At 44.8% G+C, this 25,602-nt stretch overlaps 1 protein-coding gene and 1 pseudogene across 3 annotated transcripts in view; one reads left to right on the forward strand and one right to left on the reverse strand.

Moving 5' to 3' along the window:
- Window positions 1–5,322: 5,322 nt before the first annotated feature.
- On the reverse strand, window positions 5,323–5,412 carry LOC112614864 (annotated as a pseudogene).
- Window positions 5,413–6,549: 1,137 nt separating this feature from the next.
- The window catches only part of TENT4B (terminal nucleotidyltransferase 4B), an 81,691-nt gene continuing 62,638 nt past the window's right edge, over window positions 6,550–25,602 (forward strand). For 2 of the 3 annotated variants that reach the window (XM_025371431.1, XM_025371432.1), the window contains exons 1-2: window positions 6,550–6,658; window positions 7,374–7,895. In XM_025371431.1, coding sequence (XP_025227216.1) covers window positions 6,579–6,658; window positions 7,374–7,895 — 602 coding nt within the window. In that variant the 5' untranslated portion in view covers window positions 6,550–6,578. Of the gene's footprint in view, window positions 6,659–7,211; window positions 7,896–25,602 lie in introns of those variants that run through there. The other variant, XM_025371430.1, reaches the window with a different exon arrangement.

Raw genomic sequence — 25,602 nt, forward strand, 5'->3', positions numbered from 1 at the left:
TTGAGACCAGCCTGACCAACATGAAGAAATCCTGTCTCTAATAGAAATACAAAAATTAGCCGAGTGTGATGGCACATGGCTATAATCCCAGCAACTCTGGAGGCTGAGGCAGGAGAATCGCTTGAACCTGGGAGGCAGAGGTTGTGGTGAGCTGAGATCACGCCACTGCACGCCAGCCTGGGCAACAAGAGCGAAACTCTATCTCAAAAAAATAAAGTAAAATAAAATAAAATAAATCAAAATATGTGTTAATTAAATATTGATGTTATCCCTATGGCTTCTGGTTAGCAGTAGAGTATTAGTAGTTAGGGTTTTTGCCTTTCTTTTTTTTTTATTAGAGATGGAGTCTCACTATGTTGCCCAGGCTAGTCTCAAACTCCTCAGCAATCCTCCCACCTCAGCCTCCAAACTGTTGGGATTACAGGTGTGAGCCACTGTGCACAGCCTCTGTTTTTTGTTTTGTTTTTGTTTTTAGAGACAGTATCTCTCTCTGTTGCCCAGGCCGAAATGCAGAGGTGTGATCATAGCTCACCAAAGCCTTGAACTCCTGGCCTCAAGCAACCCACTGGCCTTGGCCTCCCACAGTGCTGGGATTACAGGCATGAACCACCACACTTGTCTAGTAGTTAACATTTTGAGGAATCAAAAGTTATATGCTGGCCAGGTGTGGTGGCTCACACCTGTGATCCCAATATTTTGGGAGGCCAAAGTGGGGCCTAGGCAACCTAGGCAATACAGTGAGACCCCATCTCTACAAAAAAGGGAAAAAGTTAGGCGAGCTTGATAGCACGTGTCTGTAGTCCCAGCTACTCGGTAGGCAGGGGCAGGAAGATTACTTGAGCTCGGGAGGTTGAGACAGCAGTGAGCCAAGATCATGCCACTGCATTCCAGCATGGGCAAGAGAGTGAGACTGTGCCTCAAAAAAAAAAAGTTACATGCCAATTTTCAACAGTGCTGCTGGGGTCATTACCCCAACCCTGAGTTGTTCAAGGGTCAACTGTACATTTTAGTGTATGTGAAATACCCAACTGTTTTACTTTGGACTGCATGCTTTTTTTCTTTAAAAATTTTTTTTCTTAAAATTGATGGGGTGCCCAGGCTGGTCTCGAACTCCTAGGCTCAAGGGATCCTCCCACCTTTGCCTTCCCTGTAGCTGAGATGACAGGTTTGTGCCACCATGTCCAGGGAGCTGATTGATTGATTTTAAGACGGGCTCTCACTCTGTCACCCAGGTTGGAGTGCAGTGTCGTGATCTCGGCTCACTGCAACCTCCGTCTCCCGTGCTCAAGTGATCCTCCCACCTCAGCCTCCCAAGTAGCTGGGACTGCAGGCACAGGCCATCATGCCTGGCTAATTTTTTGTATTTTTAGGAGAAACAACATGTTGCCAGGAAGGTTTCGAACTCCTGGGCTCAAGCAATCTGCCCATCTTGGCCTCCCAAAGTGCTGGGATTACAGGAGACAGCCACCGCGCTCGGCCCCAGCTGAATGATTTTTAAGGTACCTTCCAGAAGACATGCTTTTTAATTCTATACCATGGCACACATCTGACACTCAATCAGTGCCTCATCTTGTTGCGCCCAGAGCAGGTTCCTGACCCAGGACCTTGGTGTTTGTCGTTCCCTCTGTCTAATGGACCACTCCTTAGATGGTCACAGCCCACTCCTTCGCTTACCGCTCGGCTCAAATATCGCTTCCTCAGAGCAGCCTTCCCTGATTAGCCCATCTAAAAATAGCATACTGTCACTGTCCTTTAGCCTGCCTTCTTTTTCTTCATTGCATTTACCACTGTCTGACTTTATAGGCTTCCCTTGCTCACTGGCAAACTAGGTCCACCAGGGCAGGGACCTCATCAGAATTGTTCGTTGCTGTATCCCCAGAATCTGGCATCTAATAGTTGCTCAAGACCATATTTATTGAATTAATTGAATGAATTGCAGTTTGAGTTTAAATATTTACTTCTTTTTGCCTCCTCAACCAGACAGGAAATTCATGGAAGGCAGCCACAGGCCCTGGTTGCTTATTTATCACCTCTAAAGCAATTAGCTCAATTCTGCATGGATGATAGACATTCAACCAAGATTTGCTGAAGACCTTGAAACAAGGATAAGTTACACGGTTACCAACATGCATTCTTTCCAGGTGAAAGAGCACAGTGATGCCTTGTCTTTCGGCCCACACATCACAGTCTACAAAGTTTTTTTTTTTTTTTTTTTTTTTGAGACAGAGTCTCCCTCTATTGCCCAGGTTGGAGTGGAGTGGCATGAGCTCAGCTCACTACAACTTCCCCCTCCTGGGTTCAGGTGATTCTCCTGCCTCAGTCTCCCAAATAGCTGGGATTATAGACACATGCCACCACGCCTGGATAGTTTTTTGTACTTTTGGTAGAGATGGGGTTTCACCATGTTCGCCAGGCTGGTCTTGAACTCCTGACCTCAAGTGATCTGCTCACCTCGGTTTCCTAAAGTGCTGGGATTACAGGCATGAACCACCACGCCTGGTCATACGGGTTTTTTGTTTGTTTGTTTCCAGACAGAGTTTCGCTCTTGTTGTCCAGGCTGGAGTGCAATGGCATGATCTTGGCTCACTGCAACCTCTGCCTCCCAAGTTCAAGTAATTCTCCTGCCTCAGCTCCCTGAGTAGCTGGGATTACAGGCATGTGCCACCACACCAAGCTAATTTTGTATTTTTAGTAGAGACAGGGTTTCTCCATGTTGGTCAGGCTGGTCTTGAACTCTCAACCTCAGGTGATCTCAGCATCCCAAAATGTTGGGATTACAGGCGTGAGCCACTATGCCTGGCCAATAATGTTTAGTTTTTTGGGCTTTCCATTTTTCTTGTTTGAATTAAAAAGAAAAATGTTTCCCTGATCTTATGTCTTGAGATTGAATTTAAAAAATTTTTGTAGTTACTTTTTTTTTTTTTTTTTTTAACAGGCAGAGTCTCGCTATATTGCCCAGACTGGTCTCAAACTCCAAGCCTCAAGCCACCTTTCGGCCTAAACCTCCCAATGTGCTGGGATTATAGGTGTAATCCACTATGCCTCTCCTGAATTTTTTTTTCAAGTAGAGTTTAAGAAAATATATTTAAATTTTTAACTTTTATTTCCTTTTCTTCTCTTTTGAGACAAAATCTTGCTGTGTTGCCCAGGCTGGTCTTGAACTTCTGGGATCAAGTGATCTTCCTGCCTCAGCCTCCCAAAGTACTGGGATTACAGGTATGAGCCACTGTGCCTGGTCATTTTTACTTTTGAGACAGGATCTCGCTCAGGCTGGAGTGCAGTGTCACAAACATGGCTCACTGTAGCCTCGACCTCCTGTGCTCAAGCCATACTCCCACCTCAGCCTCCCGAGTAGTTGGGACCACAGGCACTCGCCACTAAGCACAGCTTATTTATTTATTTATTTATTTATTTATTTATTTATTTATTTATTGAGATGCCGTCTAGCTCTGTCACCCAGGCTGGAGTGCAGTGGCATGATCTCGGCTCACTGTAACCTCTGCCTCCCAGGTTCAAGCGATTCTCCCACCTCAGCCTCCTGAATAACTGGGATTACAGATATGGGCCACCATGCCTGGCTAATTTCTTTTTTAAGTAGAGACCGGGTTTCATCATGTTGGCCAGGCTGGTCTCAAACTCCTGACCTCAAATGATCTGCCTGACTCAGCCTCCCGAATTGCTGGGATTACAGCTGAAGAAAGCCTTCTACTTAACACACTTAGGGTATTACTATGGTGTAACTGATGAATTAGCATCTGATAATAGTTTGGATATCTGTCTCCTCCAAATTTCATGATGAATATTTTTTTTCTTTTTCATCACCTTGATCCTACATTACAGGAAAAGGCCCAGCTCATTTTTAAATGTTTTGTAGAGACAGAGGTCTCACCATGTTGCCTAGGCTGTTATCAAACTCCTGGCCTCAAGTATCCTTTCACCTCAGTCTTCCGAAGTGATGGGATTACAGGCATGAGTCACTGCACCCTGCTCATATAGATATGTGTGTGTGTGTGTGTGTGTGTGTATATATATATATATATATATATATATATATTTTTTTTTTTTTTTTTTGAGATGGAATCTCAGTGTGCCACCCAGGCTGGAGTGCAATGGTGCGATCTTGGCTCACCAAAAGCTCTGCCTCCCAGGTTCAGGCGATTCTCCTGCCTCAGTCTCCCAAGTAGCTGGGATTACAGGCATGTGCCACCAAGCCCGGCTAATTTTTTGTATTTTTAGTAGAGATGGGGTTTCACCACGTTGGCCAGGCTGGTCTCGGGAACTCCTGACCTTGTGATCTGCCCGCCTCGGCCTCCCGAAATGTTGGGATTACAGGCGTGAGCCACCGCACCCGGCCGGAGATTGAATTTTTAAAACAAGTATGAGGTCATCAAACAAAATCTATTTCTACACAATGTTTTGTTTTTGTCAGTGTGAGTAACATAAAAAATACCGCTAGTTATTTTCCTGGCTATGTAATAATTAGTATATAGCAAATTTTATTCAGGGAAAACTTTTTTTTTTTTTTTGAGACAGAGTCTTGCTCTGTCACCCAGGCTGGAGTGCAATGGCGAGATCTCGGCTCACCACAACCTCCACCTCGCGGGTTAAAGTGATTCCTTGCCTCAACCTCCTGAGTAGCTGGGATTACAGGCATGCACTACCACACCTGGCTAATTTTGTATTTTTAGTAGAGATGGGGTTTCTCGATGTTGGTCAGGCTGGCCTCGAACTCCCGACCTCGGGTGATCTGCCCACCTTAGCTTCCCAAAACGCTGGGATTACAGGCTTCAGCACCGCCCCCAGACAGAGAAAACTTTTAATACTGATTTCTAGTAATGTAACAGCAATAATCAAATAGAATGAACCAAAATTCCGAAGGGTTTTGGTTTGTTTGTTTTTGCTGGACAGGAAGTAGGATTTATTGGTGAGTATTAAGAGGGGGCAGCACAGTGGAAGCCCTCACGAGCACAGGGCATGCCACTTGTCCAGAGGGCCATGATGGGGATGTACTTGATCTCACAGTCATCTGCGATGAGCCACTTCTCAGCCACCATGTCTTCAAATTCGTCCGCATTGAACTTGGTGAAGCCCCATTTCTTTGAGATGTGGATCTTCTGGCAGCCAGGGAACTTGAACTTGGCCCTGCGCAGGGCCTCAATCACATGCTTCTTGTTCTACAGCTTGTTGCAGATGGACATGATAACTTGGCCAATGTGAACCCTGGCCACAGTGCTCTGGAGCTTTCCAAAGGCACCTCGAATGCCTGAGTGGAGCCTGAACTGGCATAGTGCAAGATCAGAGACATGAACATACATCTGAAAGGCCTGTCTCCACGGTCCCTTAGAGCAGCCCATACAAGAAACAGGCTGTATACACTACCAAGGAAGCTGTTGTTTGCAGCTGAAGGGTCTTTGTGTGTTTTCCGTATTTATGGTCATACTATTTATTCTCTTATCAAAAAAAAAATATATATATATAGGTAAGGTCAGGCATGGTGGCATACCCCCTTGTAATCCTAGCAGCTTTGGAGTCCGAGGTGGGAGGATCGCTTAAGTCCAGGAGTTCCAGACCAGTCTGGGCAACGCAGAGACTTTGTCTCTACGCCTTGTTGACGCGTGCCTGTAGTCTTAGCTACTCGGAGGCTGAGGCAAGAGGATCCCTTGAACCCAAGAGGCCGAGCCTGCAGCGAGCTGGGAAAAAGTTACTGAACTCCAGATGACAGAGCAAGAGTTAGTCTCCAAAGAAAGAAAAAGGTAGAGCAATACTTAGTTCTATCATAGTTTTCCATTATTTGTCATTAAAAAAATAGAAGGCCATTATCAGCCATCAGGGACTTGTTCTGGACTTTGGATCAACTTTAACGGGCCCATATAGAAGCTGTTCAATTACTTTTTGTCTCTTGATTTAAAATACTTAACATTCCCCTTTCCTTGTCTTTTTAACCACAGAGATTTGAAAGACATGCAAATAACGACCCAGTGGACAATCTTTGCTGATGCTAAATCTTCATTTTAGCCTTAAAAGGTTGTGGGTTTTCTTAAAATTTAATGCTGAACTCAGAAGAGCTTTCTAAGGCTGTTGGTGCACCTTACGGCAGGAGAGCGTCTTTGCTACGCCGCTCAGGAGTGTGTCTGCTTCTGTGTGCATCTACACGTGTTTGCGTGTCCGTGTAAAGTGGATTGAGTGTGTGGCTGTGGCTTTCAGCCCTTGGCTCACACTCTCAGTCTTAGTGGCCTCCCCCAGGGCTATGCATGGGGTGCAGGTTTCTGTGGCTTCGGGCCGGGATGAGGGGTCCCCTACCCCGGCCAGGGCGCAGCAGGGCGGGGCGCAAGTAGCTGTGCAGGGTCTCGCGCAGCCCGCCCCGGGGCACGCGCTCGGGCGGGGGGCGTGTCCACACCCCACCAGAAAGTGTTATAGGCTGTTTTTTTAAAAAGACAGTGTTTTAGAAAGCAGGCAGAAGCCAAGACGTCAGGGGGAGTTGGGAGGGCCCGGGGTCCAGCGGCCACAGGGATGGGAGGAGCGAGGGGCGGGGCGGCGCCTCCCACAACGCGCTCCCTGCGGGGCGGGCGGCGAGCTCCATGCGGTCTCGTCCAGTCTCAGCGCCGGTGAAGCCCAGGCAGAGGAGCCGCGCGCGCGTCAGAGGCCCCCGGACGCCCAGGTACGTGGACACCTCCGCGGATGGCGCAGGGACGGTTGGGCCGGGCGGTTGCGGCCCCGTAGCGCCGCGGCCTCTGTGACGCATGGCGCGGCCTCCGGGACTGCTGTGCGGTGCGGGGGGGGGCGGGGCGAGCGCGAGAGGGCGGGGCGGGGCGGGGCGGGGCTGGGGGGGCGGAGCGAACGGGGCGGAGCCGGCAGAGGCCCCGCCCCGGCCCGGAGGAGCGAGGACGCTACGGAGCAGGCGCGTCTCGCCGCCGCCGCTGCCGCCGCCGCCGCTCGTCCTTCTGTGGAGCCGCCGCCGCCGCCGCCGCCATTTGCACGGGGACCCCAGTGACAGGGGCTCGGCGGAGGGGCGGAGGGGCGGAGGGAGGGGGGGAGGGCCCGCGGAGCCCCCGAGGGCGGGAGCGACGCCGCCGGCGCCGGCCCGGCTCCCTGCGCGACCGCGCCGCCCGTGGCGGGCCCCGAGCAGCAGCAGCAGCAGCAGCGGCGGCAGCAGCAGCAGCCGAGGCCGGGCGTGCGCCTGAGGCGGCGGCGGCGGCGGCGGCCCTGCAGGCGGCCGGGAGGGGCGGGGGCAGCGGCCGCCGCCGTTTGATGGATCCGAGGATCGCCTGGTTCCAGCCAGAGCAGCTCGGACCGTCCAACAGTCTGTGGATGCAGATCTGGGAGACGACCCAGGGGCTGAGGAACCTCTACTTCAACCACCACTGTCACAGCAGCGGCGGCGCGAGCGGCGGCGGCGGCGGCAGCAGCAGCAGCACGGCCACCGGCGGGAGCGGCAGCAGCACCGGCAGCCCCGGCGGCGCGGCCTCGGCCCCGGCCCCGGCCCCGGCCCCGGCCCCGGCAGGCATGTACCGCTCCGGGGAGCGCCTGCTGGGCAGCCACGCGCTGCCCGCGGAGCAGCGGGACTTCCTGCCCCTAGAGACGACCAACAACAACAACAACCACCACCAGCCCGGGGCCTGGGCCCGGCGGGCGGGCTCCTCGGCGTCCTCGTCCCCCTCGGCGTCCTCGTCCCCGCACCCTTCGGCCGCCGTCCCCGCCGCCGATCCCGCCGACTCGGCCTCAGGCAGCAGCAACAAGAGGAAGCGCGACAACAAGGCCAGCACGTATGGACTCAACTACAGCCTGCTGCAGCCCAGCGGAGGGCGGGCCGCGGGGGGCGGCCGAGCAGACGGCGGCGGGGTCGTGTACAGCGGTACCCCGTGGAAACGGAGGAACTACAACCAGGGAGTCGTGGGGTGAGTGCTGGCCCTGCGGCCCGATGGCCTGGCCCGTGCGAAAGCGCAGCCGAGCACACGCCCACAGTGGGGGGTTGTGAGGGTCTGGGAGCGGCCACCCCCACGGCCTGCCTTTGCTTCTGGTGCACGGGGGTGCTGCTGGCCATCCCCACCCCCCTAGTCGTCCACACCTTTCCCCAGCCTCCTTAACCGTCCCCACCCTCCGCTCTCCTGTCCTCCCTTAGTCGTCCACACCTTCCTCCCCTCCCTCTTAACCGTCCACACCTTCCCCAGGTCCCCCCTTTATCCATTCACTCTCCTCCCATCCCCCTTAGTCAAACACATCTACCCCTGACCACCACCCCGCCTCCAGCCCTCCACACCTTTTTCCCCGTCATCACAACTCAAGATGAGACCGCTTAGCACGGGCATATCATTCATTCCCTGAGAACATTGGTGTGTGAGTGTTTTTTGATGGTGCAGGACCCGGAGGTGCTTTCCTTGCCAAGAATAGAAACATCCAGAATGCTCCTCCCCCTCCCCCAGTCCCAGACAGCAATCATGTCAGCCCTGTAAGGCATTGCCTGCTCTTGACCCTTTGGCCAATCTTTTTATTTTTTAAAAATTCGCATATCACAGATGCCCTGTCTGTGGAGAGGGTGGCGTGGGATGGGTGACCGCTAAGTTTAGGCTGGCGAAGGTGGTGAGCTCTTCTGAGGCCCTGATAGAACTTTCCAGGAGTTCATGGTCCGCGGCTCCAGCTTCTCACTGTAAAGTTGTCATCCTGGCAGAGGCAGCCAATGCTTTTCATTCTAGGGGGTAGAGATTTATGCTAATGAGTGAATATTGCACCACTAGTGACTTTCTGTTTAAAGTTCAGCTGTTGGAAAATGGAATCTTACCTGACCCCTAGTGAATTATGTACATAAGCAGGGAATGTTTCCAGCTAGATCACCCTTCAGAAGAGTCCCTGTGTTGGAATAGGTTACTGAGTCTTATTTGTTTTGCAAAACAAAGCTTTTGGGTCTCGTGTGTGTGTGTGTGTGTGTGTGTGTGTGTGTGTGTGTGTGTGTGTGTGTGTAGCTTGAGTATGGAGAACGGGCTTTCAAATTGCTTTTCATTTTTCAGGTTCTGTTTTACATTGAGGGCTTTGGCATGCAAATGAAATTACCAATTAGTTATCTCATGTGAACCTTTTCCTGGATTTATTCATTCAGATCTGTCCTGCTTTGGCTGAGAGAGAGAGTTTTGTGTACCTTTTTGAAGGTCTGGATAAAATGAGTTGGTGGGTTCCATCTGCTTCCAGTGGGCTGGTGTCTGCTCTATGCTACTATTACAACTCCCACCTTTTGTGGAAAATGCAGTCAAGCGTTTTAGGACTGGTGCTGTGGTACATGTCAAACCTGCCCTCACATTCCAGAAAGGGAACCCTTTTAGGGTTGAGTCCTCTGTTGCTAAGCTTCAAGGGCGCTCTCCATGGTCATCACGTTTTATTAAAGGCTTGTGGTTCCATCCTGTTAGCATTTCCAAGTCTAAGCGTAAACCTGTGGTTTAGTGACAAGCAAATTGATGTTGAGGGTTTCTGGTAGTTTCATTTCACAGGAGTAAGCTCCAGTTAAGTAATCACTGTCAACGAAAACCTTGAAGTTCCTTAATTGCATTTTACTGAAGCCTCCTTGCATGTGTCTAGCAAAAGATATAAGTCCAAGATGCTTATTTTTTTTTGATAAATTAGAAATTGTCTTTTCCTCTGCTTGCTATTTAATGCAGAAGATACTCTAAAAGGTTCATATTTGTACCTAGTAGATCAAGATGTTCTTGTTCCTAATTCAAATATATTGCCCTCAAAGGGATTAGGAGAGGAATTTTCATTTCCCAGAGGGATTACTGTTTTAAAACTGATTGTAAACCTCTTTAAAAACTGCTTATCACTTCACCAGATTTTCCATTCTTTTGCCTCCTCCCTTAGAGGATGTCAGCAGTTAAATTTTTTTAAAAAATTGAAAAAAGAATTTCAATTCTGAGACCTCCTAGTTTCAAAAAATACGTTAAACAATTCCCAGGAGTGTTAAGAGTGTCGGGGTGCTTAGAAATTCTTGCTTTGATTCATGTATCCTGATTTCTTTTTTTTTTTTTTGAGATGAAGTTTCACTCTTGTTGCCCAGGGTGGAGTGCAGTAGCACAATCTCAGCTCGCCACAACCTCTGCCTCCCAGGTTCAAGCGATTCTGCTACCTCAGCCTCCTGAGTAACTGGGATTACAGGTGCTTGCCACCATGCCTGGCTACTTTTTTATTTGTAGTAGAGACGGGGTTTCTCCATGTTGGTCAGGCTGGTCTCGAACTCCCAATCTCAGGTGATCTGCCCGCCTTGGCCTCCCAGAGTACTGGGATTATAGGCATGAGCCACCGTGCCCGGCCTCATTATCCTGATTTCTTTTTTTTTCTTTTTTTTTTTTTTGAGACGGAGTCTCGCTCTGCCGCCCAGGCTGGAGTGCAGTGGCCAGATCTCAGCTCACTGCAAGCTCCGCCTCCCGGGTTCACGCCATTCTCCTGCCTCAGCCTTCGGAGTAGCTGGGACTACAGGCGCCCGCCACCGCGCCCGGCTAGTTTTTTGTATTTTTTAGTAGAGACGGGGTTTCACCATGTTAGCCAGGATGGTCTCGATCTCCTGACCTCGTGATCCGCCCGTCTCGGCCTCCCAAAGTGCTGGGATTACAGGCTTGAGCCACCGCGCCTGGCCCTTTTTTTTTTCTTTTTCTTTTTTTTTTTTTTTTTTTTTTTTTTTTTTTGAGAGACTGGGTGTCACTCTGCTGCCTAGACTGGAGTGGAGTGATGTGATCATAGCTCATGGTATCCTCTAACTCTTAGGCTCAAGTGATCCTCCTGCCTCAGCTTCCTGGAGTACCTGGGACTACAGGCACATGTCACCACACCTGCCTAATTTTTTTATTTTTACTTTTTGTAGAGATGGGGCCTCCATTTGTTGCCCGGGCTGGTCTTCAACTGGCCTCAAGCACTCCTCCTGCCTTGGCCTCACAGAGTACTGGGATTATAGGCATGAGCCACCATTCTTGCCAGTGTCCTTATTTCTTAAGGAAGTTTTTCTGTTTTTGATACAGGTATTTCAAAATATCTGAATTCAGAGTGCACCTCGATGTTTTGCTGTTCTGAGATTAAATAAACTATTACCATTGTTGTCTGAATTCTTACGATGTGACTGATAGTTAGCTAATAGGTTAACACGTTGTATTGGTTCTTGGCCTCTGAACTGATAGTCCAGATAGGGAGAGGACACCAGAAAGCATGTGAAAAATGGACTAGAACTATGGGACAGCTATATAGTCTCTCGCAGCTGTCTTTTGTGTTCTCTGCTTCAACCAAACTGGTTGACTTATTTAGAATTCTGACCTCTTGCATTGCCTAAGTCCTTGATGTTTTTGGTTTCTTCTCTGAACTCTCAAAGGTACTCACTTCATGCTCTTGGTATAGCCCACTTATGTTTAACTTTCCTTTTATTATGTCTTCCCTCTTACACATGACATGGACATTTCTTTTAATATGTAGAGTAAGATATTGGATTTCATCTAAAGTCTTCAAAATAAAACTCTTGGGCTCACCATCTCAGACTTCTTCATGTATCTACAGACCAGGGATTTTGTCTGCTTTTTAAAAAAATTTTATATTTTTTATTATTTTTAAATTTTAATTTAATTTTATGGAGACAGGGTCTCGCTCTCTTGCCCAGGCTGGAGTGCAGTGGTGTGATCTTGACTCACTGCAACCTTTGCCTGGGCTCAACCCATCCACATGCCTTGGCCTCCCAGAGTGCTGGGATTACAGGTGTGAGCCACTGTGCCTGGCCTAAATTTATTTTTTTAATTTTTTTTTGAGACAGGGTCTTGCTCTGTCACTCAGGCTGGAGTGCAGTGGCATGATCATGGGTCTCAGCAGCCTTGGCCTCCCAAGCTGAAGTGATCTTCCCACCTCAGCCTCCTGAGTAGTTGGGATTACAGGTGAGTACCACCACGCCTGGCTCATTTTGGTATTTTTTGTAAAGATGGGGTCTTGCCACGTTGCCCATGCAGGTCTCCAACTCCTGGCCCAAGTGATCCTCCCACCTCACCCTCGCAAAATGTTGGGATTACAGGTGTGAGCCACTGTGCCTGGCCTTATGTATTTATTTAATTATGAATGAATGAATGAGAGGGAGTCTTGCTCTCTCGCCCAGGCTGGAGTGTGGTGGCACAATCTTGGCTCACTGCAACCTCTGCCTCCCAGGTTCAAGCAGTTCTCCTGCCTCAGCCTCCCGAGTAACTGGGATTATATGCGCCTGCCACCATGCCCAGCTAATTTTTGTATTTTTAGTGGAGATGGGGTCTCACTATGTTGGCCAGACTGGTTTTGAACTTCTGACCTGCCCACCTCGGCTTCTTAAAGTGTCAGGATTACAGGCATGAGCCACCGCGCCTGGCCTGGCCTTTTATGTTTTAAGTTGCTTCCACTGATTCTCTTTCTTGGGCTTTGCTGCCCTCCAGAACTGGCTATGGTGTAGGATGCTGTCCACCTGCTGCTGCTTGTCCATGAAAACGAGCCATAAACCCTTTTATTTGGAAAGACTTAGTTGTTGATCGCTATGGAGAAAGAGGGGATGGCAAGAAGTAGCAAATACAGAGAATTTGCAGAACTTGGTCTTGAGCCCTGGGTCCAGAAACTTCTTGTGGAAGGTGCTTGGTGTTTGTCCAAGCTCATGAGGATAGGTTTCTGTTGGCTGTACTGCCAGATCTGTAGATGCTTTTTTAAGGCTTGGATGACTTGTTCAAAACAACGTTTTGGAGTACAAATTTGGCTTGGGGACATCAAGACCTTGTTGGGAAACTTGGGTTTAAGATATAATTTCTTAAACTAGGATGGTGGGAATGGGGATGTGAAGGGAGAGTGAATGTGAGAGGCATTACAGGGTAAGGATGGAGAGGATTCAGATTCCTTAAGTGGATTTAATAATCACACTGTAGCTTTGAACTTGAGTGACTGGGGAAATGTTTGTGGTGTTTTTGGAAATAAGGGCCAGAAGGACTATTGGTTTGGGGAAGAAGATAGTAGGGGGATGTATAGGTAGACCCGCTAGTGGGGAGCTGAGATTTGGAGGGCGGAGATGTAGTGCTCTTCACTGCTGTAGGGCAGTATCGTCCTGTATGTGCCATCCTCTAGTGCCCTTTTTTCACCATATTGTAGTAAGCCCGAGATGTTCATTCCTTTCTTCAGCACTGCATTAAGGCTTATCTCTGCTTGCTTCTTTCTTTCTGTGTTTTTTTTTTTTTTTTTAAGATGGAGTTTTGCTTTTGGTGCCCAGGTTGGAGTGCAATGGCGCGATCTTGGCTCACTGCAACCTCTGCCTCCCGGTTTCAAGCGATTCCCCTGCCTCAGCCTCCCACGTAGCTGGGATTACGGGCATGCGCCACCATGCCCGACTAATTTTGTATCTTTGATAGAGATGGGGTTTCTCCTTGTTGGTCAGGCTGGTCTCAAACTCCTGACGTCAGGTGATCTACCCGCCTCGGCCGCCCAAAGTGCTGGGATTACAGGCATGAGCCACCACGCCCGGCCTATCTCTGCTTATTTCTGCACAGTATTATCAGTGAGATTGGTGTTACTGCTGGGCTCCAAAGCAATCAGACATAGTAAAGTAGATTGAATATGAAATAATTTAGAGGCCTTGTTCCAAGTGATTTGTGCTTTGTTTAATTTCTGTGCATTTGCAAATATAGCCCACAGTAATTCTTAGTGAACTGGAACCTTCAGGTTATTGCATTTTACTGATTTGGGTACTGAAATGTGCTTTTAAGAAGACATTAGGTTTTCTATAGTGTAGATTGTACTCTAACAATATAATTCATATTTAAGAATGTCTCAAAATTTAGTATGCTGTGTTCAGCTAACTTAACTTTATTTGTTTTTTTGTTTTGTTTTGTTTTTTTCTTTGAGATGGAGTCTTGCTGTGCCACCTAGGCTGGAGTGCAGTGGCATGATCTTGGCTCACTGCAAATTCAACACTCCTGGGTTCAAGTGATTCTCCTGCCTCAGCCTCCTGAGTAGCTGGGATTACAGGCACCCGCCACCACACCAGCTAATTTTTGTATTTTTAGTAGAGATGGAGTTTTGCCACGTTGGCCAGGCTAGTCTCGGACTCCTGAGTCAAATGATCTGCCTGCCTTGGCCTCCCACAGGGCTGGGATTACAGACATGAGCCACTGCGCCCGGCCACTAACTTAACTTTCATTCCACAACTTCCATCTTTTATCCAAAATCTGTGATCAGTGAACACTGTCACCATTAACCATTGACATTTCAGTGTTTGGACTTTTTTTTTTCTTTTCCCCCTTTGTCTTTGTGGACTCTTTTTTAACACTCATAAAGTTTTAACTATTGAAAAGCAAAAAGAAACAGTGAGTGACTTTTTGGAATTTGTTTACCCAGTGTTCACACAAAAGGCTTACTACATTACAGGAAAGATAGGATGAGAAAGGGATACTAGAAAATTCTAAGTCAGGGACGGGGGTGTGTATTAGAAAAATTCTGATCCTGGCATGCCAGATGGCCTTACATCTCAACTTCTTCTGTGAAATTCCTGCCAACAAATCATAGTGTTGGAAGTACAGAAGGGTCCATGGGAACAGAATTTAAGGGCTCCCTTGGTGATACTGAACTGATCAGATGGTTCTCACTTGTTCTCAGATAACCTGCATACTGAATATCACAGGAAGGGTATAGACATCATGGCTATGGTTAGATATTCTTGCACCTGCTGAAGCTGAGAAAATTAAAGTCATTTTTTTTTCTGTGGAAAGTAGAAAATCAAGCTTTTATATGATTTCACACAGCTTTCTATTCTCTCTTCTGTTGACTCTGTTAAGAGTAACATTTAGTGGTGGAAACTATTTCAGGATCACACCCACAACACTAGAGACTGTATTAATCACTCACACACACATAGGTATAGAGTAATCTTGAAGGGGCTGTAGGCCAGAGATAATGCTTTTTTGAAGAATTAGAGACTAGTTACCAGCACCTGGTATTTGCTGTTTCCTACAGACCTGACTGGACAGCTTAGAGTCTGCTGAGGAATTCAGAGGATGGCCAGTAGAATGTTCTTTCTACCCCAGAATATTTGGTAGGGACTCAGCTGCTATGGAATGCCAAAAAGGCTTTAAGTTTCTTTCACTATTCTTAAGATTACATGTAATTGTTTTTTTGTAAGAGATTATATATATTCAAATTGAGGATGGCTTTGAGCTAGACTTTTCCTTAATTTGGAACCACACAGCAGATGATACATTTATTTCCATCTGATAAGTTACTTGATGATGTAAAAGACATTTGAGTTAAAGATTTTTGGGAAAAAAGCTGAATGTTGAGCCATTTATGTTGTGTACTGGTTCCCTATTCACTTAGACAATTTTAAGTCTGAAAACAATCTTATCATATGCACAAGAGATTTCATGTAGTATTTGGTAATTAAATTGAGGAATTGTAGCTCAAGTCATGCTTTTTGCTGAAATAGGTGTATATATTTAGTGCAGAAACCTGTGTTTTCAAAAAAAAATTAATGTAATAAAAGTTTCAACAAAATGGAAGCCTTTATAACCATGTTTCAAATGCTATACTAAACCTTTTCCATTTGTTATTATATTAACCTCCTCATACATAGCCCTACTATTTTTTTTTTTTTTTTTTACTTTCTATTTTGAAATAATTGTAGATTTATGGGAAGTTGTGAAAAATAGTACAGAGCCCATGTTCCCTTCACCGAGTTTCACCTAGTGGTGATAGCTCACATAACTATAGTTTAATGTCAAGAACCAGGAAATTGTCATTGTTAGAATCCGTAAGGCTTTTTTAGATTTCACCAGTTTCACATGTATTTGTGTGTATGTGTGTATATAATAGTATGCAATTTTATCATGTGTAGATCTGGGTAGCCACTCTAACAGTCTATAGTTCTATATACAGAACTACTCCATCACCTCAGAGCTCCCCATGCTACCGCTTTGTAGCCGCATGCACCCTTCCAGCAACCACTAATCTGTTCTGCATCTCTGTAATTTTGCCATTTTGAGAATGTTATATAAATGGAATCATACAGAATGTAACTTTGGCTTTTTTCTTTTACCATAATTCCTTTGAGAGCCATCCAAATTGCTGCATGCATCAGTGGTTCATTTCTTTTTACTATTGAGTAGTAGTCCATAGTATGGCTGAACCACACAATTTGTTTAACCATTTACTTGTTGAAGGACATACCAGAAGGGTGGTTTCCAGTTTTTTGACTATTACAGATAAAGCTGCTATAAACATTCATGTATATAAGTATTTTTATATGAATTAAAGTTTTCATTTTGGGGGAATAAATGCCCAAATGTTTGGATCATCTGGTAAGTGCATGTTTGGTTTTTAGAGAAACTGCTGAACTATTTATTTTCTAGAATGACTATATCCTCTTGTATTCCTATCAACAACGTATGAGATATCCAGTTTCTCTGCATCCTTGCTAGCGTTTAGTGTTACCATTTTTTTATTTGAGCGGTTCTAATATGTGTAGTGATAGCCTGTTTTGCGTTATATTAATCAATAAAAATAGCCTCATCTAATTTTAACTTTTTAATTTTAAAACATCTTGGCAGTATTGAACTTTCTCAGTGAGAAATATCTAAAATTGTGACTTGAAAGGCTTTAATTTTCAAGTTTTTCTTTGGTTTTACTCTTAGTAGTAACATTTTAATTTTTTTTGTCTTTGAAGTAATTTTCAGTGTTTCCTTTACATGTTGCTTTTTCTTAGAAACCAGTTATTAGTATGAAGTAGATCTTTAGTCTCGTTTTCTAAAAACATAAAAAAGCAAAACTGCGGGATTTATTTCAAAATTGAGAGTCTTGTCTTTTCATATGAGGATATTTTATAGTCTGTTGGCTTGGCGCTATTTTAGGGAGTAAACCTGTGGCTAGTGGTTTGTTGGTGATGGTGGTGGTAAAGTTTTCTTACAGAATTTTTATACCTGAATAATACCTTTAGACTCTATAGAATAGATATTTGATTTCAAATCTATCCTAGAATAAATTGTTTCATCTAAACAGCTTTGTGACCTGAGAATTGGGACTTAGTGCCTTAGTTTTCCCTTACTGGCCCTTTGTAGTCACTGTTTTGATTTAGTCAAAGTAACCTAACTCTTAGCACTGTCAGGTATTGTACATTCCTGGCAAAGCAAGAATAATAAAACATAGGATTGTGTTTTAATTCTATAATTAGGTGACTTAGCTAATTTCCAGGAACTTGGACTTAATACAGTACTAGTGATAAGGCTTGAAATTTTAGTGTCTTTGTTCTTTGAAGTTATTCACCCTTTAGTTTCGTGTTTGTTTGGGGTGTTTATACCACTGTCCCTAAATATAGCTGAAATAACGGAGGAAAACCCCTGTAATGTCACTAGCAGGATATAATTTCTGTTAATAGTTTGATGTAAATATTTTTTGACTTTTAAATTTTTTTATATATATATATTTTTTCTTTCATCAATATGGACTCTTACTGTGAGCATAATTTTAATGTCTTTAAAGAGTTGGGTTTTGTTTATTTGTTTATTTTATTTTATAGAAATGGGATCTCACTGGGTGCAGTGGCTCACGCCTGTAATCCCAGTACTTTGGGAGGCCAAGGCAGGCGCATCACCTGAGGTCAGTGAGGTTGGTCACCAGCCTGACCAACATGGAGAAACCCCGTCTCTACCAAAAACACAAAATTAGCTGGACGTGGTGACATGCGCCTGTAATTCCAGCTACTTGGGAGCCTGAGGCAGGAGAATCACTTGAACCCAGGAGGTGGAGGTTGCGGTGAGCCAAGATTGCACCATTGCACTCCAGCCTGGGCAACAAGAGTGAAACTTTGTCTCAAAAAAAAAAAAAAAAAAAAAAAAAAGAAAGAAAGAAAGAAATGGGGTCTCACCATTTTGATGGGTTTTGAACTTGTGGTCTCAAGCAATCTTCCCACTTCAGCATCCCAAAGTATTGGGATTACAGGTGTGAGCCCATCCTGGTTTTTTGTTGTTGTCGTTGTTTGCTTGTTTTTTGTTTGCCACCGTACCCGGCTAATTTTTGTATTTTTAGTAGAGACAGGGTTTCACCATATTGGCCAGGCTGGTCTTGAGCTCCTCACCTCGTGATCTTCCCGCCTCAGCCTCCCAAAGTGCTGGGATTACAGGCATGAGCCACTGTGCCCAGCCTATTGTTGTTTAAATAAAAGAATGTTGTTTAAATAAAATAAATTTATTCTCTTATAGTCTGGAGGCCAGAACTTAGAACTGGTTTTCAGTCTAATTTTTTTTTCTTCTTTGGGAGAAGGGCATCAGAATATTGTGAATATACTTTTTTTTTTTTTTTTTTTTTGAGACGGAGTCTCGCTCTGTAGCCCAGGCTGGAGTGCAGTGGCCGGATCTCAGCTCACTGCAAGCTCCGCCTCCCGGGTTCACGCCATTCTCCGGCCTCAGCCTCCCGAGTAGCTGGGACTACAGGCGCCCGCCACCTCGCCCGGCTATTTTTTGTATTTCTTAGTAGAGACGGGGTTTCACCGTGTTAGCCAGGATGGTCTCGATCTCCTGACCTCGTGATCCGCCCATCTCGGCCTCCCAAAGTGCTGGGATTACAGGCTTGAGCCACCGCGCCTGGCCTCATTTCAAATATATTTCTATACCATTTTTAATATCTCATTGCCTTTAGAATGACCTTGTATTCATAGTACATATGTATGTGATATTCCATTTATTTATTTATTTTTCTTTTGTCTTATTTTTGGTTATATTCCATTGATTTAATGTACCATAATTTATCTTACCAATTTTTTGTTGACCATTTTGTTTCCAGTCTTTTGTTTTTTTATCAGACATGGATTAAGCTGAGGCTTTGTCCCAGACAACATTATTTCTTTTTTATCAGCAAAATATGCGTGTAGTGAAATTAAAATTAAAAGGCAAAAAACGTTATCCTTTATTTTCTTCTTATTTTTGTTGAGATAATAATTCACATACCATAAATTTAACCCTTTTGAAGTGTACAATTCAGTGGTTTTGTATATTAGAAGGTTGTACCATCACAACTAATTCCAGAACAGTTTCAAGAAACTCTGAACCCATTATCACTCCCCACTCCCTCACACACCCTAATCCTGGCAGCCACATAGAGACTCTCTGTCTCTGTGTATTTGTCTATTCTGGACCTTTCATATAAGTGGAATCATAACAATTTGTGGCCTTTTGTGCTTGGCTTCTCAAACTTAGCGCAGTGTTTCCAAAGGTTATCTGTGTTGTAGCATGTGTCATACTTCATTCCTTTTTGTGACTGAATATTTTATTGCATATATATGTCACATTTTGTTTATCCATTCACCTGTAGAAGGATTTTTAGGTTGTTTCCATTTTTTAGCTGTTATGAATATTACTGCTGTAGACGTTCATGTACAAGTTTTTATGTGAATGTGTTTTCATTTTTCTTGGGTATATACTTAGGTAAGAAATTCTGAGTCTTATGTTAACTCTCTGTTTAACATTTTGAGGAACTGTCAACTTATTTTTTAAAGTGGCTGTGACATTTTATATTCTACCAGCAGTGAATTAAATTTCCAATTTCTCCACATACTTGACAGCATTTTTGTTTTTTTTTGTTTTTGTTTTTTTTTTTGAGACGAAGTCTCGCTTTATCGCCCAGGCTGGAGTGCAGTCGCACAATCTTGGCTCACTGCAACCTCCGCCTGTTGGGTTCAAGTGATTCTTGTGCCTCTCAGCCTCCCAAGTAGCTGAGATTACAGGCACGTGTCACCACACCTGGCTAATTTTTGTATTTTTTGTATTTTTTTTTTTTTTTGAGACGGAGTCTCACTCTGTCACCCAGGCTAGAGTGCAGTGGCATGATCTCAGGTCACTGCAAGCTCCGCCTCCTGGGATCACACCATTCTCCTGCCTCAGCCTCCCGAGTAGCTGGGACTACAGGCGCCCGCCACCACGCTGGGTTAATTTTTTTTTTATATTTTTAGTAGAGACGGGATTTCACCGTGTTAGCCAGGATGGTCTCGATCTCCTGACCTCGTGATCTGCCTGCCTTGGCCTCCCATAGTGCTGGGATTACAGGCGTGAGCCACCGTACCCGGCCTAATTTTTGTATTTTTTTTTTAGAGACAGGATTTTGCCATGTTGGTCAGGCTGGTCTTGAACTACTGACTTCAAGTGATCCACCTGCCTTAGCCTCCCAAAGTGCTGGGATTATAGGCGTGAGCCACTGTGCCCGGCCTGCACTTTTTAAATTATCTGTCTTCTTTATTATAGCCAACCTAGTGAGTATGAAGTAAGTGTCTCATTTGTGATTTTGATTGTTAGTGGTGATTAACAATATTGAATATCTTTACATGAGCTTGTTGGCCATGTACACATCTTTGGAGAAATATCTATTCAAATCTTTTGACCATTTTAAAATTGAGTTATTTATCTTTTTATTGTTGAGCTATAGGAGTTCTATTTTATTTTATTTTATTTTATTTTATTTTATTTTATTTTATTTTATTTTACTGAGACAGAGTCTTGCTTTGTCACCCAGGCTGGAGTGTAGTGATGCCATCTTGACTCACTGCAGCCTCTGCCCCCACCCCAGGCTCAAGCAATCTCCCACCTCAGCATCCCATAGCTGGGACCACAGGCGCATGCCACTGTGCCTGGCTAATTTTTTTTTTTTTTTTGTATTTTAGTATAGACGGAGCCTCACCATATTGCCCAGGCTGGTCTCAAACTACTAAGCTGAAGCAGTCTGCCCATCTCAGCTTCCCAAAGTGCTGGAATTAGAGGCATGAGCCACTGTGCCTGGTCTATTTTATTTTTAAGATGAGACTTTACTTTATCACCCAGGTTGGAGTACAGTAGCATGATCATAGTTCACTGCCATTTTGCCCTCCTGGGCTCAAATGATCCTCCTGGCTTATCTTACTGAGTAGGTAGGACTGCAGGCATGTCGCTACCACGCCCAGCTAAAAGAGTTCTTTATATTCTAGATTGGGGTATCCAATCTTTTGACTTCCATGGGCCACATTGGAAGAAAAATTGTCTTGGGCCACACATAAAATACACTAACAGTAATGGCAGCTGATAAGCTAAAAAAGAATTACCAAAAAAATCTCATAATGTTATAAGAAAGTTTACAAGTTTGTGTTGGGCCACATTCAAAGCCATCATGGGCCTCATGGCTGTGGGTTGGATGAGCTTGTTCTAAATGCTAGACCCTTATCAGATGGATGGTTTGTAGCTATTTATCTCATGCTGTGGATTTTTTTTACTTTCTTTTTTTTTCTTTTAGGTTTTTTTTTCTTAAATAATTCAACTGATTATAAGCTTTAATCGTTTTGTTTTCTTGATAGTGTCTTTTAAAGCACAAAGTTTTATTTTGATGGTGTCTAATTTGTCTTTTTCTTTGGTTGCTTGTCATATGTAAGAAACTGTTGCTAAATCCAGAATGCTGAAGATTTACTTGTGAACTTTGTTTCCTTCTATGTGTTTTATAGTTTTAGCTCTTATATTTAGGTCTTTGATCATTTTGAGGGTTTTTTTTTTTTTTTTTTTTTTTGACAGAGTCCTGTTCTATATCCCAGGCTGGAGTGCAGTGGTGTGATCTTGGCTCACTGCGCCCTCTGCCTCCTCGGTCCAAGCAATTCTCATGCTTCAGCACCCGAGTAGCTGGGATTACAGGCATGTACCACCAAGCCTGGCTAAGTTTTGCATGTTTAGTAAAGAGAGAGTTTCACCATGTTTGTCAGGCTGGTCTCGAACTCCTGGGCTCAAGCAGTCCTCTAACCTTGACCTCTGCAAGTGCTAGGATTACAGGTGTGAGCCACCACGCCCAGTCCATTTGGAGTTCATTTTTAAAATACGGTGTGAGGTAGAGGTCCCATTTCATTCCTTTGCCTGTGGGTATCCAGTTGTCCCAGAACCATTTGTTGAAAAGACTGTTGTTTCTCCATTGAGCAATGTTGTGAGACCCTATCTCCATAAAAAAAAAAAAAAAAAAGAATGCAGAAGGAAGCAGTTTTTGCCAATTTTGTAGTATTTACTGACAATTTGCATATATCTGTACATTCTTTAGCTATTTATTTTTCTTTTGAGTTATTGCCTTTGTTCATTTTTCTTTTGGAGGTGTTTGTCTTTTTCTTATTAATTTGTAAGAGATTTTGCAAATGTATACAATTTCTTTTCTTTTTTGTTTTGAGATAGAGTTTTGCTCTTGTTGCCTAGGCTGGAGTGCAGTGGCATGACCTTGACTCACTGCAGCCTCTGCCTCCTGGTTTCAAGAGATTCTCCTGCCTCGACCTTCCGAATAGCTGGGATTACAGGTGCCCACCACCACACCCAGCTAATTTTTTTTTTTTTTTTTGTATTTTTAGTAGAGATTCGTTTCATCATGTTGGCCAGGCTGGTCTCAAACTCCTCACCTCAGGCAATCCACCCACTTTGGCCTCCCAAAGTGCTGGAATTACAGGTGTGAGCCACCGTGCCTGGACCTCCCACCTTATTTTGAAACAAATTTCTTTCTTTTTTTTTCTTCTTTTTTTGTTTTGAGACCAAGTCTCGCTCTGTCACCCAGGCTGGAGTGCAGTGGCATGATCTGTGCTTGCTGTACCTTCTGCCTCCCAGGTTCAAGTGATTCTCCTGCCTCAGTCTCCTGAGTAGCTGGGATTGCAGGCATGTACCACCACACCTGGCTAATTTTTATATTTTTAGTAGAGACGGGGTTTCAACATGTTGGCCAGGCTGGTCTTGAACTCCTGGCCTCAGGTGATCCACCCGCTTTGGCCTCCCAAAGTGCTGGGATTACAGACTTGAGCCATTGCGCCTGGCCAGTATCACATAATTTCATATAAATATTTCTTTGTGTATCTTTAGATAAGGACTTAAAAGAAGGCATAATCATAACACCATTATTAATACCTAAAAGAAATGAACAATAAATAATTCATTTGTTGTATCAAATATCCAATGTTCATATTTCCTCAATTGTCCCATAATAATTTTTAAAAGTTTGCTCAAATCAAAATCGAAACAAGATTCTTTCATTGCTATTGTTTGAGATACATTTGAAATCTTAATTTATAGATTTCTCTGCCATTTCTTTTCCCCCATATTTATTTGTTGAAGAAATCAAGTGTTGTTTCCTATGGACTTTCTTACTATCTGGATTTTGCTGGTTATATTCTTCTGGCGTCAGTTTACTATGATCCCTTTTCCCCTGTATTTTCTTTTTTTTTTTTTTTTGAGACGGAGTCTTGCTCTGTGCCCCAGGCTGGAGTGCAGTGGCGCGATCTCGGCTCACTGCAAGCTCCGCCCCCCCGGGTTCACGCCATTCTCCTGCCTCAGCCTCCCAAGTAGCTGGGACTACAGGCGCCCACCACCTCGCCCGGCTAATTTTCTTGTATTTTTAGTAGAGACGGGGTTTCACCGTGTTAGCCAGGATGGTCTCGATCTCCTGACCTCGTGATCCGCCCGTCTCGGCCTCCCAAAGTGCTGGGATTACAGGCTTGAGCCACCGCGCCCGGCCTCCCCTGTATTTTCTATAAATTTGTAATTAGGTCTAGAGATTTGTTAAGATTTTGTGGTGTTTTTTTTTTTTTTCCAAAAATGCATCATAAATGGTGGTATGTAGATATCGCAGAAGACACGTATCTTAATGTCTTTTTGTGGTATTAGTAGTTATTAATGATTACTACCTATGTTTATTAATTCATTATTTGGACTATAAGTTTATAATATTCTCATTCTCTTGATCCTTTTTCTGTTGTTAGCTGTAATGCTTCTAAAAGGAGAAACCTTTCCTCTTCAAGCTACTTGGTTGTCTTAAGGGTTCACTCTAATAGGGAAAACAGGCTAAGGGTGAAAAAGGAAATAGTTTTTAACTGAATCTGTTAATGAGCTGTCACCCCAGGCAAAGAGAAGCAAGGCAGGCCCTAGGAAACTGAAGTGGGTTTGGGATGATTGGTGCCCCATGCGTGCATGCATGAAGGGAAGTTAATCCTCCCTGTAGTGAACTCTACTTGGCTTTTTGTCAGTGGCCAGGACTGTCAAGGAAGACCTTTGTCCAAAGTCATACCTGGCCTTTTCTTTTAGCTCTTGGTAGCTGAAGGAAACCAAAACAGACCTATGACCTGCAAACTTCTGCTTAGTAGACAAAGTTCTCACAGCCTCAATTCAGTAAGCAGGAGTAAGATGCTTGCTTTCCCTTGAAGTGAAATGTGAATTACATGTTTCTTCAACTTGTGCTAATATTCTCTTTTTTAATATTTATTTATTTATTTATTTATTTATTTATTTATTTATTTATTTATTTATTTATTTTTTGAGATGGAGTCTCACACTGTCGCCCAGGCTGGAGTGCAGTGGTGCAATCTCCGCTCACTGCAACCTCAGTCTCCCGAGTAGCTGGGATTACAGGCGCCTGCCATCATGCCCGGCTAATTTTTTGTATTTTTAGTAGAGATGGGGTTTCACTATGTTGGCCAGGCTGGAATTGAACTCCTGACTTCGTGATCTGCCTGCCTCAGTCTCCCAAAGTGCTGGGATTACAGGCGTGAGCCACCACACCTGGGCAACTTGTGCTAATATTCTTAACAGGGTGTGAATCATTCCTGTCCTCAGGCTAACATAACCCATACAGCCTTCCTTATAGGAAGATTTCCTACTGGGAGTGAATTTTTCCAGTGATTCCCCCCAAAATGTCCCCCAATCAAATATTTTAAAACTCAGCATTTACATGTAAAAACTAACAAGCATGGTAGCAGCAGTATAAAGAAACAGCAGTATGGCCCTTGTAAGGGAAGGCTCCGGAAGATGAGCGGCACTCAGCCTCTAGGTCACAGCTACCTTAGGAGTTTGCAGTAGTTCCTGGGGAAGTCAGTAGACAAGGCCATCTCTCAGGCCTGGGCAAGATAGGGACTTTTTTTTTTTTTTTCTTTTGAGATAGAGTCTCACCCTGTCGTCCAGGCTGAAGTGCAGTGGCATGATCTCGGTTCACCACAACCTCCACCTCCTGGGTTCAAGTGATTCTCCTGCCTCAGCCTCCTAAGTAGCTGGGACTACAGGCGCGGACAACCATGCCTGGCCCATTTTTGTAGAGATGGGGTTTCATCATGTTGGCCAAGCTGGTCTCAAACTCCTGACCTCAGGTGATCCACCCCCCACCCAAAGTGCTGGGATTACAGGCATGAGCCACTGTGCCCAGCGTTGTTTTTTTTTTTTTTTTTTGAATTGTAGTGATAGGATCTCACTTTGTTTGACGGGCTATTCCCAAACTCCAGGCCTCAAGCCGTCCTCCCGCCTTGGCCTCCCAGAATGCTGGGGTTACAGGTTTGACCCACTGTGCCTGGTCCCAGAATTCATGTTTTTAAAAGTCACTCTGTGCCAGGCTCGTGCCTGTAATCCTAATACTTTGGGAGGCTGAAGCAGGAGGATTGCTTGAGCCCGGGAGTTTGAGACCAGCCTGGACAACATAGCAAAACCCTAACTCTACAAAAATACAAAAACTAGCCAGGTGTGGTGGCATGCGCCTGTAGTCCTGGATGCTTTGGAGGCTGAAGTGGAAAGATCGCTTGAGTCTAGGAAGTTGAGGCTGCGGTGAGCTGTGATTGTGCCTGGGCAACAGAGTGAGAAAAGTCACAACAGC

This window comes from Theropithecus gelada, chromosome 20, assembly GCF_003255815.1.
Source record: "Theropithecus gelada isolate Dixy chromosome 20, Tgel_1.0, whole genome shotgun sequence".
Classification (NCBI taxonomy): Eukaryota; Metazoa; Chordata; class Mammalia; order Primates; family Cercopithecidae; genus Theropithecus; species Theropithecus gelada.